Here is a 17,118-nt window from a genome sequence, read left to right on the forward strand (position 1 = left end):
TTGTTTTGACCTTTTTTTGCCTAGCCTCGACACCGTGAAAGGTGTGTGTGTGTGTGTGTGTGTGTGTGTGTGTGTGTGTGTGTGTGTGTGTGTGTGTGTGTGTGTGTGTGTGTGTGTGTGTGTGTGCTTTCCCCTTGTGCGTAAAAGCTGTGCCAACTTGCGGTACAGAAACTAGCAGGGAATAAAACTAAAATAGCCTATCATTGATTTTATTAGCCGATTCTTTTGATTTCTGCTAATTGTGCAAAGTCACTAATCATTCTGGTAGGAAACAGAACTGCTTTGTTAAAAAAAAAAAAAAAAAGTCAATAGAAACAGTGTGCATTCTTTTGAACGCGCGTGCTCGCACGTGCACGCGCACACGAGACTCGCTGCATACATAAAGGAGAGCCCATGGTAAAGGAGTCTCTGGGGGTCAGACGGCAACAATGAGGAATAAGCAGAACGATGGTCTCCGAGCAAGCGGCGCCGTTTGCGCGCGTTTACGCACGGCGGCAGGTCCGAATCCCACAAAGCAGGGACCCAGCACACCTGAGATCATCATCGTCATCATCACATCGGTGATTTTGTCTGTCACCACCCAGCCAGCATCAGCTCATCCTCAGTGCCTGGACTTTGAACCACCTTTCAAACCTCAGTGGCACCTGGAGTTCTGCTCCCAGTATGAGGAGTTCGGCTGCTGCGACCAGGCGACGGACAACGTGATCGCGGAGAGATACTGGGACATCATCGAGCAGCTGGAGACGGCGGGTTACGATTTATGTGAGGACCTGCTGAAGGAGATCATGTGCCAGGTGAGCCTTTTTTTTTATCTCTACAGGTGAAGTTCTTTTAAACGATGCTGTGTGATGGATTAACATAAAATATTCTACAGACGCTGGAGAGGCATTTTACTGAATCACGCGACATTTCAAGGTGTAGATGAATTATTAATGAGTCTATACTTAATGTATTAGCTAGTGAATCACAGTAAGGCAACACATACATTTGTGTCAGTAAAACAGAAGCATATATTTCACACAGATTTGGATAGAAGGTTAAACACACTTTAAAGTCATGTTCATGTTAGGCTTTTAATTATCCATTTAAGCTGTTTTTTTTAATATAGATCCAAATTCAGTGACAAACAAGTTTGAAATTGTTGTCGATTTTCTCTAATTCACACAGGGTCGAAATGAAACATTCATGTTGAGCAGATTTACGTTTACACACACATCCTTAGACATTTGTTTCCCTCTGGCTTTCTTAATTCACCAATTAAGTTCTGGCAGGATTCTGGCTGGATATTGGACCATCTTGCTTGACCCAACTAATAGAGTTCCTTTGAACTGGCTGGCTTTCTAACACAGGCCCAGCTTCTAAACATAGTCCATATTTTCAAGAGGGTTTATGCTGGGGTTGTTCCAAAAATGTTATATTAGCCTCAATTGTCCTTTCCAAAAAGAAAAGCCTTTTACTCTGTGTTTTTGCTTATTGTCTGTTAGGAAACCTCCAACTGTGTCCAAGTTACGCTCTCCTGACCCAAACCGCCACACTCATATTAAAGGACATTTGTTGTGATATTTTAAAGCAAGTCTGCAGAGACTGGAGACACACGTGCAGCCATGTTGGATCCTAAAATCGGCGTTGCTTGGCCAGCTCTGATTTTCCCTGACAGAATTCCAACTTCGGTGGCCGTTCATGTTGCATTTGTGACTGGGCGATACAAAGGTCACAAACTCATAAACTGGCTAACATTAAGCTTCTTGAATGCATCTGCCCTCATCTGTTTACAAAATTAACGGACTGTGCTTAGAACCAGCGTGGGAAACCAGGCTTTTAAAATGGACTCTACCAGTTATAGTAACAATTAGGGATCAAGTCAGAATTACATTAGAAAATTGTTAATGGCTGGAAAAAGGTTAAGGGTTATCCAGAGCTTGATGGGGATGTATGTATCTTTTGTGTTTTTATGTAGATTTGTTTTGTGTTAATTCAAGAAACATTCTCGCTTTATTGAAAAAAGACATATCTGATAATTAAATCTGAACATTATATCATCTGTCAACTCAGAAAAGAGCACAACATAAATACATAATTAAAAGCTCTAAATTAATATAGTTTATACTCATGATTAGTGTATTTAAACTTCTGACCAGAAGTATCATTAAAACTAGAATATTGGAGACAATGTATTTTATTAATTTGAACTCAGGAATGAATCAAAGAATAAGGGATTTTATTTTATTTTATTTTTATTTAGTATTCAGATGCATCATGTTGTGTGATTAATTCAAGGTCAAATTCAAGCCATTTCAGGTGTTGTGGTCTCACCGCTTTCTGAAAACATCTGCCCTTGGTCCTCCAGGAGTGCTCCCCTTACGCTGCCCACCTCTACGATGCAGAAGACCCCTACACCCCCGTCAGGGACCTGCCGGGGCTTTGCCTCGGCTACTGCTCCAAGTTTCACAGCCGCTGCCGCCACGTGCTCAAATACCTCACGGAGAACCGGCTGCTGCTGGACACCTCCGGGCGGGACGTGGCCACGTTCTGCAGCCTCGTTGACCTCCCGGACCAGGACTACTGCTACCCCAACGTTCTGAAGAGCGCCGACCTCAACAGCAACCTGGGACGAGTGGCGGAGGACCCCAGAGGGTGCCTCCAGGTGTGCTTGACTGAGGTGGCCAACAATCTGAGGAACCCGGTGCTGATGCTGCACAGCGGAGACGACACGCACCGGATGTTCATCGCAGAGCAGGTGGGCTTCGTGTGGGTGTACCTGCGCGACGGCAGCCGGCTGGAGACGCCCTTTCTGGACATGAGCGGCGACGTGCTGACCACGCCTTGGCTGGGGGATGAGAGGGGTTTCCTGGGCATGGCCTTCCACCCCAAGTACAGACACAACGGACGCTTCTTCGTCTACTACTCCATTCAGTTCAACAGCAAGGCGGAGAAAATACGAATCAGCGAGATGAGAGTGTCCAGCAGTGACATGAACGTAGCTGACCCTTACTCGGAGAGGTAAGTCAACCATGATGCTTTATGTCCTGTTTGCATTCACTGATTTGATTCTGATGATGTACAGTTGCAAAACACATTTAGAAAATATGCTGGTGGAAGACCACAGGCTGTAAAAGCTCCAACAGCTTGCACAAAGGTTTTCTATAATTTAGTATTGACCGTTTTCTGGAGGCCTGAGCAGTGTTAAAAAATTTTGATATGAAAAAAAAAAAAACTTTAGAAATGCTAAAGAAGTTCCAGATGTTATCAGTTAATATTTAGGCATGAGGATCCCCCCCCCCCCCCCCCAGTTATGTAAATCATGCAAGTCTTGCACTCAATGCAGGTATTTTCAATGCCTGAGGCCTCTGTCCATAAATACTGCATTAAGAGTAAGTTCCACCCCAGACTTGAAAGCAGCAGGAGTTAGAAGTGGATCAGAGGTCGCCTGGGGGGTGTACTTCATAAAGAAACGTCTCTCATTTACTGCCTTGGCTGCTGCGTGTCATGTGTTGGGCCTTTGTTTGTTAGAGGTGTCTTATTAGTAGCTTCCTGTTTTATTTTAGTTAGTCTGGCCCGTTCTGTTCTAGGTTCTTAACTTCCTGTTTACCTCCTGTTTCTGGTCTCCTGTATGTTTTGGGTGGTCTTTATTTCTAGTTGTCTTCTCTTTTTCTACTGCTTGTTAGCTTCTTGGCTGTGTTGGTGCTGCCGTTCATGCTCTTTATTTACCTCTGTCTCTTTGCTCTGCATTCTCCGCTGCTTTCACTCTGCTCATTAGTCTGATCGGTTTCTTTCCCCGCTCATCAGTATCTGTCCCCTTGTGGTTCTTTTAGTCACTGCTGGCTCATCTTCTCTATACTGCTCAATCCTGCTCTGGTCTGCCCCTTATCTTCTCCCCTTTATGTTCTTAGTTAGTTTTGGATTCATTTAGTTTCATGATCTTCTGATCATGAATCTGATTCTAGATTTGTTTGGACATTGAATAATGTTTTTGTAAGTTTAACTTTGTATTACGAAACGTCTTTATTTTTTGCTATACCTCTGTCTCCCTATGCCTACGTTTGGGTTTTCCCCGACCATCATCCCCTTTTTGTGACAGAGTGCAAGGCTCAATCGTTGCTGGCCTTCTTTTTTCTTATTTAAACCATCACTGTTTTTCAGCTGACTGCTTAAAACGCACGGTGCTACTTGGTTTTAAACTGTATTTGTACAGCATGTCACCAAAAGTATTCACTCACCTATCCAATTAACATCATGGTACTCAAAAAAAAAAAGAAAAAAAAAAGTCTACTCAATTCTGACTTTTTTCTCAGAATTATGACTTTTTTTTCCAGAATTCTGACTTTTTTCTTAAAATTCTGAGAAAAAAGTCAGAATTGAGTAGACTTTTTTTTTTGAGTGGCCCTAATCCTCTTCCGTACCATGATGTTAATTGGATAGGTGAGTGAATACTTTTGGTGACATGCTGTACAAATACAGTTTAAAACCAAGTAGCATAAACCTGATCATGGTCTTATTTCCATGATCAGGTTTATAAAATCCAGCAACTAGGTCCGCAAACTAAGTCTACAAACATTTGTAGAGGATAGCCTTGCTCTCAGGAGCGCCACAAGTTTCACTGAGGTTGCTGCCTGTGCTATAGGTCAGTTGTGAAATTTCTTTCCCCCAAAATATTCAGAGTCAATGGCTACTTGCATTAAAGGTATACTATGCAACCAGGGTTGATTTTCCAGCGAGGCTCCCCCCAGAGGGCGAAAGTAAAAGTGCACTGTCGTAAAGATGCTCAGCTGTTCTGGTTCCTCCGTCAAGCCAGGCGCGGTTGTTTTGAGCTTAGCAGACAGGCGAACGCAACGAAAAGTGGAAAAAACGGCAGTACAAACAATGACTAACACAGTGAAGGTATGAACATCAGGGTTTCCCGCAGCGCTATCTTGGCGAGGTGGCCGCACGCTACTGCCTCGCCAAACTCATGCTACCGCCTCGCCAACATTCAAAAAAAAAAAAAAAAAAAAAAAATAATAATAATAATAATAATAATAAAAAACTGGATATGCTTGCATGTTTATTTGAAGATAACACGCGGTTTTTTGTTGTTGCTTTCGCGCGTGCATATAGTGAATAGCAGGGCAAAAACACATGGAGTTCTCGCCGTAAAGCAAGACCGACTCTCGCGGTCTTGCACGAGAGTTCTGAACCTGTGGGTGCGGACCGAGGGCTCTTGCAATTGCAAGTGCGGTATTTCCCCCACAGACCACCAGGGCGGCCGAGAAAACCTTTGTTCGACCTGAAATGACTCATTTAATCATCCAAAACGGTATGAAACACATTAATTAACTGAAAATTTTTGCATAGTATGCCTTTAAAGCGAAAAAATTTACAACACTTGGTCTTGTATGTGCCACAGCAATGGATAGAGGTGACCAAAAACGTAAGAGTAACCCATCAGCCACTAGCTGTCATCATGGAACCAGCGTCCATCTTTTTAATACAGCCGGTAAACACTAACTGTGGAAGACGACTATCGCTGAACCTTCATTTCGACGTGATGGTTCTTAGTATATGCGATTAATATTATAATACTTTATTTTAATTAACTGCTTTCTATTTCACATGCAGGGTTATTTTAGAAATCGAGGAACCTGCTGCAAATCACAACGGAGGCCAGCTGCTGTTTGGTCGAGACGGCTACTTGTACATCTTCACAGGAGACGGCGGAAAAGCTGGGGATCCATTTGGGAAGCATGGCAATGCACAAAACAAGTAAGGGCCTCTGGGTTGCTTCATGCTAGTGAAAATGTGTAAAGATACAACACAAAGGCAAATTTAGTCCAGCTTGGTTCATTTCAAGCAGGTTCCAAACTAATGTTGTGTCCTCTTTGTGGAGATCACTTTGCTTACCTATGTTACTGTGCAATACTTTGGCAATGACGACAACCCTTTGATTTCTTTCTTAATGCGGATTAGCTGGTTTGTTGCTGATTTCTGGTGTTTATTTCATTTCATGGGCCACATTGCATATGTTTAAACTGAGAAACTGTTGACGTGTTTATTACTTATTTAACCGGCTGCATTTGCCAATATTTAAAACACTGTGTGTTGTGGAAAACTAACTGCACATCAAGCTGAACCCTAAAAATCGAATTGTTAACTGTGCGGCACCTGGGAGCTTTTTATGGGCTAAGGGTCTTGCTCAGGGACCTAGAGTGCCAGTCTCTGGGATTCAAACCTGGGAACTTGCAGCCTTTCCAGGATGCAACCGACCCTGCTCTCTAACCACTAGATGTCTAATGTGTCAATCCTTTTATTATACCCTACAATTCCCCTTATTGGCAAGATTTACTTTAGTACATGAATACAACAGATTATTTTATTTGCTGTTTTAATAATTTATTCCAAACAAGTAAAAAACAAAGCAACTGGACTTGTTTTCCGTAGTTTGAAGTTTCAAACTACGAAACTACGGAAAACAAATCCAGTTGCTTTGTTTTTTACTTTTTACTTTTTACTTTTTGTTTTTTTGGAATGACCATGACCTGGATGACTGAATGTATCTTTCCATATTTGCCAATAAGCTAAGCATATTTTTTAAAAAGATATTAAAGATAGGAAACTGACAGATTTAGCCTTCATCTTTAGCCAGTTTTTCTAAATCTATATCTACTATACCTGCATCGCCACAATTGCCACAATTCTAAACATAAAATCACAGCTTTTCATCTGCTATGGAGGATTTCTGCATTTAACATGAACCCAACCTTTCTTTCCCTTGTTACCCAGGAGTGCTCTGTTGGGTAAGGTGCTGCGCATTGATGTGGACGGAAGTGACTCCAGGGGGAAGCCGTACAGGATCCCCCCCGATAATCCATTCCCCGCAGATCCAGACGCTCGACCAGAGGTGTTTGCATACGGGGTACGAAACATGTGGCGATGCTCCGTGGACCGGGGCGACCCAGTGAGCGGCTATGGCGCGGGCCGGATATTCTGTGGAGACGTTGGTCAAAACCGCTATGAGGAAATTGACATTATTATCAACGGGGGGAACTACGGGTGGAGGGCCAAAGAGGGCTTTGAGTGCTACGACATCAAGCTGTGCCAGAACTCCTCTCTGAGTGAGTACTCCTTTTTCTTTTTCCTTAAAGTGAAGATCAGGAGCTATTTCCTGATACTTTCACCATCCGGCCCAAGGACACATTTGTCCTCCACTTCAGATTTTAGTGAACTCCAACGTGTGCTTCTCTGCCACAACAGATGACATCCTCCCCATATTTGCATATAGCCATCATGTCGGGAAGTCGGTGACGGGGGGATACGTGTACAGAGGATGTGAATCACCCAATCTGAACGGCCTGTACATCTTTGGAGACTTCATGAGTGGGTAAGGTTGTGTCTCTGGGCCAAATCCAGACTAAAAAAAAAGGGTTTTCTACTCAGGAAGCAAAGGAATATAGCGTCAGCTGTGGTTTAAAAAGAGAAAGTCACGCTGGTCTAACAAACTCTACTCTCCATCTGCTCTTCTCAGTTGAAAATGTGACTTTTTCTCCCTTCTGTGTCTATGTCTTCTGTCATTCCTTTAGTCGACTCATGGCGCTGGAGGAAGACAAAACAGCTGGAACCTGGAAAGAGAAGAGCATATGCATGGGGAGTACAACCACCTGCTCGTTTCCTGGACTCATCAACCATCACCACAAATTCATCATCTCCTTTGCTGAAGATGAAGCAGGTCGGCTTAGCTCGGTTTCTCATTGAGAGCAGCTTTTCTTGCACCATTTGACAGGCTGTTTCTGATTTCCTGTCAGGGGAGCTGTATTTTCTGGCCACTTCATACCCCAGTGCCGTGTCCCCCTCTGGAACAGTGTTTAAATTCATGGACCCTTCAAGGTATAGTATCATACATAGACTTATGCAGGGTTCATTCTTTTTTTGTGTGTGTGCAAAAGTGTTCATGCTACTTTTTTAACATTTTATCACATCACAGCCACAAACTTTTTTAAAATTAGAGAAAGATAACGTGGGGAACCCTCTCTCCCCCTTTTTTCTTTTTTTTTTTTTAACAAATTTGAGAACGTACTGTACAGTTATACAAATTCTCAAGTATTTTTCAACCTGTAACAGGTTTGCTTGTGGGGAATCCCATCACTTGACAAATGGATGGATTTTTCAGTGGCAGAGAGGCGTATTTTATTTTTCTCTTTAACAATCCCAGGAGAATGTGTCGCATTACTAAAACAGCTGTCTATGTGTGTTGTTTTCATAGACAATGGCAATTCTTTCCTCAACTCTAAGATTTCCCAAAATGCCGAGAGTATTCATAATTCCAGCAATTTTCATAACAAACAGTTACAGCACAACCTTCTGGTTATTAACTAAAATGTCTCACTCTCTCTCACACTCATGCAGCTTGAACATAGTGCGGATGTAGTTGAGAATAGAGTTTAAGATAGCCTCTGTGGGTTTTTTTCTCTGGTTTAATTGTTGAACACCTCGTTGAGGTGTCTGTGTCCTGTTCAACCATTAGCAGCTTACAATATATGTATGATGTGGTATCTGATCAGAAAAATATCAGAATCTCCAGTTTCTGATGAGCAACTGGTCACTGGTCAGATCCAAAGCCCAAAATTAGCCACTTCGGGCAGGTTTTCAGGAGCCGGGCCAAAGCACAGACAAGAGCTCGGGAAGTGCATGATGAGTTGAGGATGATTTATTAATTAAAGAACATTTTTACAAGAACACAGGATCACAGGAACCAGAGTTCCCATCATGCTCCAGACACAAGTTTCCAGACAGGGGCAGAGACAGACGGGCTTGGTCTAGAGACGGTTCAGGTAGTGGAGGTCCAGATACAGAAGCCAACAGGAGAATCCGACGAGGTCAAGAAAGGCAGGAGAAATCACAGGAACGAGACAGGTTGATAACAGCCACGGGGTTAATGATCTTGGAGATGGGAAATGGGCCAACAGGTCGAGGAGCCAACTTATGGCTTTCCACGCGACGAGGGAGGTCTTTTGTGGACAGCCACACCTTCTGTCCCACCTTGCATCCAGAGACTATAGTCAAATGTGAAGATTTAATGATAGTGAAAGTGATACATTTTGGATGGTTGCCCCCCAGGGAAAGTTGGATTGCCTCAGTGAAGTTAAGCACATGGCCATCCCTCAATTTGATGGAGGAGCAAATATGGAAGTTGGATGGTTTGTTCTAGTGAGCACCTGTCGCATCTCAGAATAACGTGAGAGGGTGCTAATCTAAGACTTCCTGCCAGTCCAGGAACACACAAGCAGTTATAAGCTAGCTAAATTACGGTAGATACGTTTCAAACTTACTTAATATTTTCTGCAAAATGTATTAAATCTGATTAAAAAAACATTTAATTCTATCTAAAGAAAAATTGACGAGTTTTATGTGTCAACTTTTGCAGGAGAGCTCCTCCGGGAAAATGCAAACAGAAACCGCTCCCTGTTAAAGTGAGAGGGAAAAAGTTTCCATTCGTCCCCAGGGAACGTAAGTCACATATCTATTAACATTAACACACCTAAAAAAAAGCCATTTGGGTTACAAACTTTCTTTACTCCATGTTGTCCTGTAAAATGTATCTATAATGTCCCTGTTGCTAGCTGGTATATTCTCTAAATTCAGAATTGTTCAGTCATTTCAAAATGAGATTCTGCTAAAAGGTTATAAGCAGCTGTTGTAGATTTGATAGCAACTTTAAATTTTTTACAGTTTAACTGTATCTCAACAATATGTAATAAATAAGGATACTGTGTCTAAAGCAGCACTGAGGTCTAAAAGCATTAAAATGACCCAATTTTCTGAGCCAGTAAAAGACAAGATGTCATTGATTTTTTTAAATTGCTGTGTCAGTGCTATGATGTGCTTTAAAACCAGACCGACAAACCGCAGTGATACCATAACACTTTAAAAATGCCCGGAGCTGAAGAAAAACAAACGCATTTTGTAACTTGGTAATGAAAATTGGTCTGAAATTAGATTCAATTGTTGGGTCACGATTTTGCTTTCTAAGAATAGCACCATCACAGCATGCTTAAAATCAGTTGGGACAGGCCCAGACCGAAGACTGCTATTAGTAAATGACATTCCAACTGTGTCAAACACATCTTTCTGTAAATTACATCTTTTTGGGTGTTTAGAAATACAGAATCATAAAATGTAATACAATTCAAAATAATGTGTCTACTATTGAATCAGTTGAACAGTTCAAAAATTATGTATAAATCCCAGGAATCACTACCATCTGTCCATGGTGTACCCGCTACTAGGACGTTCACTCCTGGGCACAGTCACCACAACCTAGAGAAAGGGTTTCACACCTAATTTGGAGTTCTGTTACACAAGGTACATTGGGTGGAGGGTTGAAAGACGGGAAAAGGCCATTTCAAATTAGGGAAATTTGGATCCACCACCAGAAACACCGGGTACCAGCTTATTAAGATGAGCCTTAATGAAGTTGGGGTTTTCCTGGCTCCATCCATTGATGGATGGATTTTGTCACTCTCTCTGGTTTCCTTTGTGGCTCCTCTCTCTGGATATGGACCAAATTGTTTACAGAACAAAATGTACATTTTCTCCCTTAAGCTGATTTTCTGGCTGAATGGGAGAAAAACAGTGCAGAATACTAGAACTAGTGTTCTTCTACTACTCTGTTAGCTCTTTGACAGTTTGCCTCCCAAGCTGTCAGTGAGGGTGAAACAGCTCTGCAGAAGCTGGGACTTCTGAACGCACAGTGCAGTGAATGGACCACCCAGCCCATTCAGTATGGGCTTTGTTATTTTATGCATGAGGCTTGTGAAGTTAGGAAATAGCATGTGTCTCATCAGGGCTTGGCAACATGGGCAAAAATTAATATATCAATAATTTTAGGCTGAATGCCGATATACCATATTTATCTCAAATGTTTTTCTTTTCGTAAAGTCAATAGAAAAATGTGTTGCTGAATCAAAACATTCTCCCAAATGTCTCACAGGTAAAATCTTTAGCAAGCAGCTGCAGATAAACATAGGAAATGGCTTAAAAGTAACCTACTGGAATACATACAAATATGATTGTAATGCAGCATAAACCATCTCGATATCAACAATATAGACTCATCTTATATCTCTTTTAAAATAATCTTGATACTTTAAAAATCCCGATATATTGCCCAGCCCTGTATATTATGCTCTTTGCGTGAGGCTTGAGAGCTCCGTCCGAAATCTTAAGGCATTTTGGAAAGTAACATTTGAAGTAACTATATGTGTGTAAAGGCCCAGAGATTTTCTTATACAGAACACAGTGAAAATCGTGCAGTAAATGACTATCTTGGCATCGTCATTTAGTATAAAACCAGATTAGTTGGTCCCACGGGCTAATGCTAACCGCTACACCAAGAGGGACCAAGACCAAAGCTGACTTGTCCTGACTCAGAATAATTCTGATCTTAAGACACAGCAGTTATTGTTAAAGTTATTGTTTTAACCACTTAACTGGTTTGGGTATTTACACTAAAGCTGATTATTTTTTACAATGGAAATTAAATTAGAAAGCCGTGCAGTGTCAATATTCTTCCTGGGTGAAACACGAACTGGGTAAACATTTAAATAAAAGGCTGACATAAAAGTAAAGCGGTGAAAAAAAAAAGCAGAAATATTTAAGATATTATAACCATTTATATTAAGCCTTGCAATCCTTCGTTGAAATATTTAGAACCAAATTCGCGTCTGCATATTTGAAATGTTTGGTTCCTCCTGTTTTTAACATTTTAGACGTTAAATAAACAGAACAGCATTCACTCCTATGACTTTCTTTTTGTTTTCTGACATTTTTCTACATGTTTGACACAGGAAGATTACTGGTGACGCGCCTCCCCACAAGTCTATTTCCAGTGAAAATAATCTACGGCTTCTGTGTAAATACCCTCCAAATGAAAACATGCAGATGGGTTAAAGCTTTATAAATTAGCATTAGCATAAATCAATATTATATCTTGAGATTGGAGCCACTTGGGTCTTACAGACCAGCTTTTAGCTTCATCATCCTGTTCTAACTAATCTCTGAACCACTTATAATTAGAGGCAAGTTACCTACTGCTTGCGAGATTATACCAGCACATAACCGTGTAACCGAACCTCACTTGAGTAGAATCCTTATGGTGCCTTAATGTACTTGTGTTTAAAATGCCTACCACATCCTCTACATTTCATTTCTTTTTACATCCAAGTTGTATAACCACACTGGGTACATTACAAAACTATAAAAAGTCGTTTCCTGTTTTACATCAAACGAGTCTAAAACAGGAAAAAGCCAAACATTTCAAGAACTCGTCCCTGATTCGGGTGCCAAATGCTCCCTTTTTTTTTTTTTTTTTTTTTTTTACAAGGTACGACATATTTGGCTGCAGGGTTGTTAAAAATGTGTACTTACCAGCATATGTGCAATTCCAGTGACTGTGCTGAAGACAAACGAGAAACCAACGAGACCACCGCCAAGAAAATACAAACTGACCACCAAACCGCCAGTGACCAGCGGCCAGCCCAGATCCACGACGACTGCAGCCAGCACCACCGCCGCGACCGCCGCTGCCGCCAAGCCGGACAGAAAACCACCCCCCAAGGCTGTCACCAAGAATAAGAAGAAGCCATGGAAGAAAGAGAAAGAGAAAGAGCACAGGGGCAAAGAAGCGCAGATAAAAAAGAGCCCCGTGGGTAAGAAATCTAAGCCACAGACGAAGAAGACAGCTGTGAAGACGTCTGTCAAAGCCAAGGTAAAATCAAAGACAAACCAGGCCGCCACGGACAATTCACACAAGAAGTCATCCAAGGGTCTGAAAGACAACAAAATCGTCGCAAAGTGGAGAACCCCCCAGACGAAAAGTGCACAAAAGCCAACAGGACTGAAAAGAAAAATATCTCAGAGGGAACATCTTATCTTCTCAAATAAAACTAAGACAGGTGTCACTATAAATAGGCAAAAACAGAAGAAGTTACCTTGGGTAAGAAGCAGGCATTCAAAAAAAGCCGGAGCACTGTGAGAAAAATCCTTCTGTTAGTGAATTAATGCTTTGATCAGGTTGAGCGTTGCTTTATGTTATGAAATATGCGTATTGGCCTCTCTGCCATGGGTCAAAAAGAAACGTAAGTAGCAGATTTCAGTTTGTAAACTTCAAAAACCTTCTGGCCTTTCCTTCCACAGCAAATTCAAGTTTATGCTTAGCTAATTATCTAGGTATGCAGTTAACTGTGATTTAATGTGCATGAGATTAAATCATATCCAGATGGGCCCTATTCACTAATTAGATGACTTCTGAAAGCATCTGCTTAAATTGGATTTTATTTAAACGTATTAGATTAAAGGGCACTGAAAGTCATCCATCCTTTTTCTTCCACTTCACAGTTATGTGCTACTTTTTGCAGGGTGTGCAACCGGTGGCTCTGGATTTCTAAATGTCTTTAAATATGCAGGGGTTGGACAATGAAACTGAAACACCTGGTTTTAGACCACAATAATTTATTAGTATGGTGTAGGGCCTCCTTTTGCGGCCAATACAGCATCAATTCATCTTGGGAATGACATATACAAGTCCTGCACAGTGGTCAGGGGGATTTTAAGCCATTCTTCTTGCAGCATAGTGGCCAGGTCACAACGTGATGCTGGTGGAGGAAAATGTTTCCTGACTCGCTCCTCCAAAACACCCCAAAGTGGCTCAATAATATTTAGATCTGGTGACTGCAGGCCATGGGAGATGTTCAACTTCACTTTCATGTTCATCAAACCAATCTTTCACCAGTCTTGCTGTGTGTATTGGTGCATTGTCATCCTGATACACAGCACCTCCTTCAGGATACAATGTTTGAACCATTGGATGCACATGGTCCTCCAGAACGGTTTGGTAGTCCTTTGCAGTGACGCGCCCATCTAGCACAAGTATGGGGCCAAGGGAATGCCATGATATGGCAGCCCAAACCATCACTGATCCACCCCATGCTTCACTCTGGGCATGCAACAGCCTGGGTGGTACGCTTCTTTGGGGCTTCTCCACACCGTAACTCTCCCGGATGTGGGGAAAACAGTAAAGGTGGACTCATCAGAGAACAATACATGTTTCACATCGTCCACAGCCCAAGATTTGCGCTCCTTGCACCATGGAAACCACCATTTGGCATTGGCACGAGTGACCAAAGTTTTGGCTATAGCAGCCCGGCCGTGGATATTGACCCTGTGGAGCTCCCGACGGACAGTTTTGCTGGAAACAGGAGAGTTGAGGTGCACATTTAATTCTGCCGTGATTTGGGGAGCCGTGGTTTTATGTATTTTTGGATACAATCCGGGTTAGCACCCGAACATCCCTTTCAGACAGCTTCCTCTTGCATCCACAGTTAATCCTGTTGTTGTGGTTCGTCCTTCTTGGTGGTATGCTGACATTACCCTGGATACCGTGGCTCTTGATACATCACAAAGACTTGCTGTCTTGGTCACAGATGCGCCAGCAAGACGTGCACCAACAATTTCTTCTCTTTTAAACTCTGGTATGTCACCCATAATGTTGTGTGCATTGCAATATTTTGAGCAAAACTGTGCTCTTACCCTGCTAATTGGACCTTCACACTTTGCTGTTATTGGTTCAATGTGCAATTAATGAAGATTGGCCACCAGGCTGGTCCAATTTAGCCATGAAACCTCCCACACTAAAATGAGAGGTGTTTCAGTTTCGTTGTCTATTCAGTTGTTCCCATAGATTAATTGCATTGATTTTCCACAACAAACTGGCTCTAAAAGTACCAGTGTTTTTTTCTTTTCTTTTTTTTATTTTGTCTCATAGAAATATAATAGTGGTTCTTTAAAAATGACAACAAATTTCCTATTGTATGTAATTATCAGACAATATAGGTTATCTTTTTTTCCCAGAATGCCTTGACTTTAAAGAAGTTTTGTTTAAGCTGCAATGAGGGCATCAATGGCTCTTTGGATTGCAGACCCCTGGTCAGTCATATCCATAAATCTTAAAGCCCCAATAAAATACATAGAAGTTTGTGGCTGTAACGTGACAAAATGCGAAAACCTTTAAAAAATAATTGTGCCAGGGCACCGTAGCGTCAAGTTTTAAATAAATCTTCAGCAGCGTTGCTGATCCCCTCGTTAGCCTTTGCTTACAGCGAGTGCATCTCCCAAAATGTTGAGCGAGTCCCTCATGCTGCAGAGCGAGCTGCTGTTGTATGCAATTATGCATGTAATTACACAGCTTCCTTTGCATTTTATTTTTAACTATTATGAAACCGCTGGCTTTCTTCCGTGTCTGTATCTGGAGCATATCAAACAAGTCGAAAGTCTAAATTAGCAACCAACACACACGCAGGACCCTACAATAACTATACAGAGCTCAGCGTTTTTAGATCGGGCTAATTTTATAGGCTGCACAGGGGTTAAAAATAAACATTTAAAGTGTCTGTACATCTCAGCAGTCCTCTGTAATTAGGTGCCACAGCACTGATCAGAGGCGAAACCGCTGTGATTGTGGCTCGCGTAACGACCGTAGTAAACGGACTTCCACGTGCGGCGGTGCACGCTGGGGTTACATGAATCTCAAACATCCGACTTCTTCTCTGCTGCCAATACCCTGGAGTTTATATTTCTGAAAAGAGGCAGCCGTGACATTTTTAACCCTTTTGTTAAAAATGCCAACAGAGATGTCAATGAGGGCTGCCAAAAACCTGCGCTACTTCTGACCAAACCGTGCCTTAAAAAAGTCACATCACAACCACGAACTTCACTGGGTCTTACTTAGATTTTATAGGATACATACCCTTAGTTATTAATTAAATATGTGTATATATATATATATATATATATATATATATATATATATATATATATATATATATATATATATAAATAAATCTTGATTACTTTAGAATGCTGCACTATATTTTAATTTTGAGGTTTCAGGGTAAAGGGGTTAAATACAAATACACATTTAAGATTTCATTTGTAAAAAATATAAAAAGCAAAACATGTCTAATTTTCCATCTACCCGCCAATTATTTTTTTCTTATATGCTTTGCATCTTTTATTTCCTTGTTTTACAGATATACACTGCTTGGCCAAAAAACAAAAGTCACACCAATAAAAAAAAAAAAGGTCTCATCTTTAATATTTCGTTGGATTGCCTTTAATAATAAGACATTTTATTTGTGTAGCACACTTTAAAAATCTTGCGGCATATCAAGGCGCTTCACAGTTCTGCAATAAACTAGGTTTAAAACATTCAAGAATAACAATCCTAAAGCCACAGGAAGGAGAAGGCACGGTCATCCATGATTGATAGTACGGGAGACAGCGAGGAGATTCTGGGTGCCAGATCTGAGGGACCGAGATGCAGACTGAGGAAACAGATGGTCCTGGAGGTATGTTACAGCAGTGTGGTTTACAGCCTTGTAGACCAGCAGGAGGAATTTAAAGGTTATCTGCTGGTTGACATGGAGCCACGAGCCAAACATCAGGATCCTCCATTTCTGCTTCTCGTACATTGGAATATCCTTCAATACTCTCCATCACTCAGTCTAACTACAGAGTCTACATTTAGTCTGATTCGATTTCAAACTCACGACTGATCCATTTGGTACTGATGTACTTTGTGCGTAGCAAAGCCTATTCACGATTTGTCATGGTGAATAATTATCTCAACTATAATTCAATGGCTTCTTTTTTTTCTGAATACTTTGCACAACATCCTGTGTTTACCCGTTTTGGTTCTGATCTGCGATTTGGAGCCGATGAGGCTGACCAACCTCACAAGATGAGAACGCGGCCCCTGATCGAACCTGCAAAGTTTGACGTCAAAATGTCTCCATGTTTGGGGTTAAACCGACTGTAGATTACACTTTTTACAACAAAGGCTAGATTTAAATTAAAGTAGAACCTCATGAAAACGAGATCAGTTTGAGTTTGTCCTGATACACAATACTCACAATACTACAATCAAACATCCTGTTGACTCTACAGAAATACTCAGTGACTTTAGGATTTACCAACGTAGAAAATGACAAGCCGACATGGGGGAAGCCAGGGCACCGAGCCAAGCCTGGAGGGGAGCTCCAGGTTGCTGCAGAGCCTTGACCATAAGAGCTAAGGCAGGTTCAACCTTTAAAA

The 17,118-nt window shown here is 41.5% G+C and overlaps 1 protein-coding gene across 1 annotated transcript; it reads left to right on the plus strand.

Moving 5' to 3' along the window:
* Positions 1–404: 404 nt before the first annotated feature.
* hhipl2 (HHIP-like 2) lies at positions 405–13,495 on the plus strand. Its single transcript, XM_012881787.3, has 9 exons — positions 405–794; positions 2,348–3,000; positions 5,596–5,739; positions 6,757–7,088; positions 7,228–7,354; positions 7,554–7,699; positions 7,776–7,857; positions 9,395–9,477; positions 12,417–13,495. Exons 1-9 carry the CDS (start codon positions 429–431, stop codon positions 13,001–13,003), a joined length of 2,520 nt encoding a protein of 839 aa, XP_012737241.2. The 5' UTR covers positions 405–428; the 3' UTR covers positions 13,004–13,495.
* The last annotated feature ends 3,623 nt before the right edge of the window (positions 13,496–17,118 follow it).

Source organism: Fundulus heteroclitus, chromosome 19 (genome assembly GCF_011125445.2).
Source record: "Fundulus heteroclitus isolate FHET01 chromosome 19, MU-UCD_Fhet_4.1, whole genome shotgun sequence".
NCBI classification, from domain to species: Eukaryota; Metazoa; Chordata; class Actinopteri; order Cyprinodontiformes; family Fundulidae; genus Fundulus; species Fundulus heteroclitus.